The sequence below is a fragment of the Etheostoma spectabile genome, chromosome 20 (genome assembly GCF_008692095.1).
Source record: "Etheostoma spectabile isolate EspeVRDwgs_2016 chromosome 20, UIUC_Espe_1.0, whole genome shotgun sequence".
Classification (NCBI taxonomy): domain Eukaryota; kingdom Metazoa; phylum Chordata; class Actinopteri; order Perciformes; family Percidae; genus Etheostoma; species Etheostoma spectabile.
In genome coordinates, this window is record NC_045752.1 from 10,944,347 (window position 1) to 10,950,075 (window position 5,729).

At 42.0% G+C, this 5,729-nt stretch overlaps 1 protein-coding gene across 1 annotated transcript in view; it reads left to right on the forward strand.

The window, feature by feature from the left end:
* The window catches only part of LOC116670558 (G patch domain-containing protein 2-like), a 23,857-nt gene that overhangs the window by 15,675 nt on the left and 2,453 nt on the right, over positions 1 to 5,729 (forward strand). The window contains exon 8 of the mRNA XM_032501131.1: positions 4,753 to 5,729. This exon is cut by the window's right edge and continues 2,453 nt beyond it. Within this exon, the coding sequence (XP_032357022.1) occupies positions 4,753 to 4,784 (32 nt within the window). The 3' untranslated portion in view covers positions 4,785 to 5,729. The remainder of the gene's footprint in view (positions 1 to 4,752) is intronic.

The following is a 5,729-nucleotide window of genomic DNA, read 5'->3' on the forward strand; positions in this document are numbered from 1 at the left end:
AAAAGCCGTGGACCGCTTGCCTGGTCCTCCATTAACATTAGCAGTTAGCAGGGTTAGCATGGCAGCGTTAGCCAGGACCAGTCGGATCACTTTACTGGCTGTGTCTCAGTTGTTTTTGCGAGTATGTAAACAACTCCGGTACTATTGCTAAATAATTTAGTGTGAGTACACAAATGTTGAAATTACATAACATGCCTGTCCCTACTAGCCGTGATGAATTAACCTGAAGCTAATGCTTACCTGTTCCCGAGGAAATTAGTCAACCCAGCGTCTTTTTAAGCTCTAAACTGTCTCAATCTTTCAAATACATCTCCAATATTTTGGATTTTGTTACGTCTCTGGTCACGCAACTGTTTGAAACATGCCGTTTTCTTTAGGTCAGGTAGCATCTATCTCCTTGATCCTGTTCGTTTATGTGCTGCTTTCATGGCTGTACTAACGTTACAGCTGTAGCGCGGTGGCTTTATGTTTTTACAGGTATATAGATAACACACAGGCCAAAACACCAACAGAAATTCCATCACGGAACGGAAATGACAAAAGGAGAAAATACTGGCATTAGCATTGTTGTCAGAAAAGATAGTAGTATATTAATATCTGATGATGCATTGGGGTCATTTGGGGATTTATTACAGTATATATATAACATATTGTACCTTTAAATTGCATAGAAGAAGAGTCCCTGATTGGCACAACCCCCCTCAGTCCCGTTCAGAGTGTTTTCCTGCTTCTTGAGTCTAGTGCCCCCTGTCCACCATGATTTATCATGCATTCCATGTCGTCCAATGTCAGTTTCTGCAGCTGCAACTGCTCTGTATAAATCTTTGCTTTGGCAGCCTGCTGCACCATGTCTCTCCTCAGTAATCTCACCAACGCCAGGAGATGCACATTCCCTCTGACAAGCTTTCACACTCTGTGTACAAATTTTGGTTTGTTGCCATTCTGACATAAAGGAGTTCAGAGACAAAAATCAGATTCAGTGATTTGTTGAGTGGAGTTGTTTTCCGGTAAACATCTTGTTTGCATGTAAAGCTTGTTGTACCGCATTTAGTAGAAAGAAAGGAGTGTTGCTCATAGTGAACACGACAGCCAAGTCTTTGTTTGAGTTGGCCAGAGGAAGTGGATTGTTATATGCGTTAGTGGTTGTTTGAAACTCTGTAATCAGGAGTGAAAATGGTCTGTGGCTGGAGGTGTCTTCCAGGTCTCCATGGGGAATTACTGAGGCGGTACCCAGCTGTTGCTTTGTCTTCTTTCTTTACCCTTTTAGCACTCCCGTGGAAGTGCTAAAGCTGGTTGTGAAAAAGAAAAACCCACAACAATTTATCAAGCCAGGTATCTGTTTGGATTAGATGACCACTCCATTTCTTAGCCTTAAATTGGCCTTTTTCTACTTTTCTCACACTGTCAATTCAACAATCCAACTCAATCCAACTCAATCCAACTCAATCCAACTCAATCCAACAAGTCCAACAAGTCCTTACTAGATATAAAACAAAGCATTCCAGTTTTTGGTTTTATATTATTGGTTATTATTTAAACACAGATAGAAATTGTCACTTAAAGTGGATTTATATGGGCTTTTTCCATAACTTTCTGTCAAATATTGGTATTTGATTGAAAATTTGTGTTCTGCAATGAGTGAATTATAGACAATCACCATGTTGCCCAATGACCGAGAATGGAAATGAATACATTCTACACACTCTAAAGTTTTGGCAGAATTATTCTTAAGGCAAAGATGAATCAGTATGTTTAAAGATCCTGATGGATTTTAATAGCCTTGGCTGGTCTCACACCCAGACCAATTCATTATTGCTATTTTACTCCTCCCCTGTTGTCTCCTACTGTATAATGCTCTTCATCTTTATCTCTATAAAAGGATGATAGCAATAAAACCAAAGTTGAACTTACCTGTGTGTTATATTTCAGGAAGAGTAAGAGTTTGGAGTAAATAGGCAGGATGTAAATTTAGTTTGATTAACCTCGTTAGACTGTCGTGCATTATCTCTATATGTTGGAAAGTGCCACATTTGGGTGCCCCAAGTGAAGGCCAGCCCCTCGGTCAGCCCTGCCGCCTCTGGTCTCCCCTCTGTCTTCATGTGTCTCCTTACCCGAGCAAGACGGCTGCATGACAGATCACCTGCGTCTGAGGCCCGCCGTGTTCCTGCCCGGCGGTCCGGCCCCCTCTCATTAATGCCCAGGCTGGTGCGAGGGCCGTATGGCAGCACAAGACAAATAACGCTACCACTCAGCCATCACTTCTGCTGACAGAAATGCAGCCCACCGCACTATTTCGCCCTCTTCGGCTCCACTCCGCACCCTGCTTGCGTCCTTCAAACCCCCCCCCCCCCTTCTCCTCCGTCTTAACCTGCACCTGCCTGCACTGCTCCACCAAAGTTTTATGGTGGTTTTTGCTGTTGCTGGAGGCTGAGCTTAACACTGAAACTCACAGAAGTTGACATAGTGTACCATGAACCCGCTGCCTTTGTTGCCCCTCTAATTGTTTCTGTTTGTGGAGAAAGATTGTTTTTTTATCAGCTTAGTCTTTCAGGGCTTCTTGACTCGCTTGTGTGCAAACCTTCTCAGCGGGAGGTCTGATTTAAATGTCCTGTTTTTTCAATTAAAAAGAATGGTGTGTGTGTGTGTGTGTGTGTGTGTGTGTGTGTGTGTGTGTGTGTGTGTGTGTGTGTGTGTGTGTGTGTGTGTGTGTGGTGTGTGGGTGTGGGTGTGGTGGGGGTGGTGTGTGTGTGTGTGTGTGTGTGTGTGTGTGCAAGCATGCATGCGTGCGTGAGAGAGAGAAGGAGAGTGAGCAGGAGAGAGAAACACAAAGGCTAATCATTAAAGAGCTATTCAGGCCCTGTTCATTTAAGTGTGGGAATCAGCAGGCCCATTACTGTCAATGTGTAATTAGCTGATTAATAAACACGGGGAAGGGGAGTGCTCCAGGAAGGCCTGTAATGATTGTTTTTAGTGAGCATCACATGAGAGCTTATTAAGATGGTAAGATGGTTCCATTCAAACTCCCATTATCACCCACAATAAATGCATGTATTGTAATTCTCCCATTGACATAAAACCTTTGCGTTGTAATGGCTTTATCGACCTTGATGTAAAACCAGTTGAGTGTAAGTGAAGCTGTTTTGGCCAAATGAAAGTATCTTTTATTCAAGCTGTTGATTATTCACATTAATCATTTCAAATGATCTTGTATTGTACACATTAATGTACAAAGATACTAGAATATTTAATGAGTTGTTGCATGGGAATACTTTATGTTATTTACCTACATACGTTGGTGGGAAGTAACTAATTACATTGACGCAAGTACCGTGCTTAAGTACAACTTTAAGGACCTTATTTAAAGGAACTTTAAATAACTCTTTGAGGTCCTAAAATTATCCAATATCCAATACAGTATCCTGTATTGATACATCAGTATTAACAATCTAATAACAGAATATATACTAAATATATCAGCCACAGGGGCTATCTTTCTGCAGAAGTACATTTTGTTGAAACCGCTTCTATACTTTTACCCAAATGAAATTGTTATATTGATACTTTAACATAAGTATAGGATTTGAGTACTTATTCCACCATACTATGAACTTAACATGAGAAACTTATCTACTGGTACAGCAATTAGCGGGAATAATGTCACCTGCCTTAAATTAGTAGAGCCTCGATGAGTGTAAATATCTGCTCTCTTGATCACAATGTAAAGGTGTGTATAAACAGATTTATCGTGACCTTGACCTAGAATAAAGGCTAGTATCTGGTATACCCTGTGCATGTTAACACACTCAAAAACTAAATGTTCCCAGCCAATTCTGTGTATCTGTCAAATATGAAAACCAATGAATTTTGATCCAAGCCTTTGACTATGTTTAACCTGAGTGTTTGGGTTGAAACTCCGCAACGGTTAGTCATCATTCCCTCAAGAAATATTAATCAATTATCTTGCCCGCCGGATCAGTTTGGGGAAGAAGTCATCTGGAAAGAGGCACAAGCAGATATAATGGGAAGGAGCAAAAGCACATGCCAGTGAATGCTGTAATGCCTAATCCTTTGAGACAGCCCAGAGCCACAATGTCACTTCTAGTTCCCTTGTCCTCTGCTCTGGGACCGCCTCACAAATGTCTTGTGTGACCGCCGCTAACTTTTTGGGGGAAGAGATCAGGAAAGATTTATTTATTAAGCATGTTAGGGAGTGCAATTGTTTTAGAGTTGCTCTGTCTTTTGCAAAAATTGCCCCCTTTTCTCTTTCAGATATTTCCCTTCACTCCCAGAGACAAAAAGCTTTAAAGGTAAGCAAAATCAAGAGAAAGAGGATTTTTAAAAAGGAAGGTAGTCAGTGAGATGTGAACGTGCAATGAATGTAGTTAAAAACATACAGCTTCTTACACCGCATAACCGGAGGGGGAGAAGTTAAGCCATAGGAGCAGCACAGATTGGCCTTTTAATAACCATGTCCACAAGTCATATGGGGCCAAATTGGATTTGGCTCACTTGACCAAAACCTCATTAATATTTAACCTATTAGAAGAGGATTGCTTCAAAGTTTTATTTCAATATACCTAAAACAGCGAGCGATCCTTGAGTCATGGACTAAATTTAATTTTTATTTGAGAGGCTGTCCATTGAAGCAGTCAAGGAAAATGTGATTTATGTGAGTATCTTTTACTGTTTGTTCTCAGCGTTGTGTTACATGTCCAGAATATGATTTGTGCTTTCTTTTCTTTCTTTCTGCAGCAAGCAACCCATTTCATAAGGATCACCAGTAATTTCTCAACCCTAGAGACTGTGGGACTAAGTACACCAGGTTTACAGAGTTCATCTTTTCTTCAGGGGGACCATGAGGAACCTGAACGGGGCTGGACAAGCACACCTAAATGACAAAGGAAAAGCTACTGTGCCAGAAAATGAAAAGGCCAAAACTTCTCTTTTTGCTCAAACTTTATGACAAAGAAAAAATACAAAGCACATCATTACTCCTCAAATCAGCATGCTACTGCTAGATCCAGTCTTTCCAGGTAGTATATTAAGCTTGACAAATGTTAATGCAATCAAGCCTTGTTAAGCCCTCTGCCTTCTCCTCAAAGCAGCTTCAAGAGGCTCCTCGTTTGACTTAAGGCTGGAAGGCTCCTCTGGTTTCCACACACAGTCTCCGGGCCACCTGCTACCACACAATCCAACAATTATGTCCACTTTAGTAGCACAGCATTTGCCAGCCGGAACACTGGGAGGATGGTGAGGCAGCTTTGTGGCTGGGGTGGAGGGGGTGGGGGGGTCTGCTTTACTTTACTGCAGACAACAATGGCCAGGCAGGCAGCACGTACTGTGGCCAGCTCCGAGACAGAAGAGTATCAGAATGTTTAGCTACCACATGCTACAGGGTTCAGAGAGGCGACCACCGGTAGAGAGCCACACAAAGTACAGGCCTCCTATTAGCATGGATTTGAAAAGCTACAGTTTGTACAAAGGTGCTCATTAGCACAACACAGAGGGAGTGTAGTCACCGTCCTCGGAGGGCAGCCTCTGTTCTCTTCAGCTTACCTTCCATATTCAAATGTTCCCAAAAGTATTTTAGTTCAAGGCCAGCTGCAAATCTGTTTGAACAGGCTGTTTTTCAGCAGTGGTGGATTAGTTGCTGTGCAGAGAGCCAGCAGAAAGGAGTTGAAGGAGCTGTTGGAGACAGGAGAGGAGAGTCGTACACTGTATTTTCACCT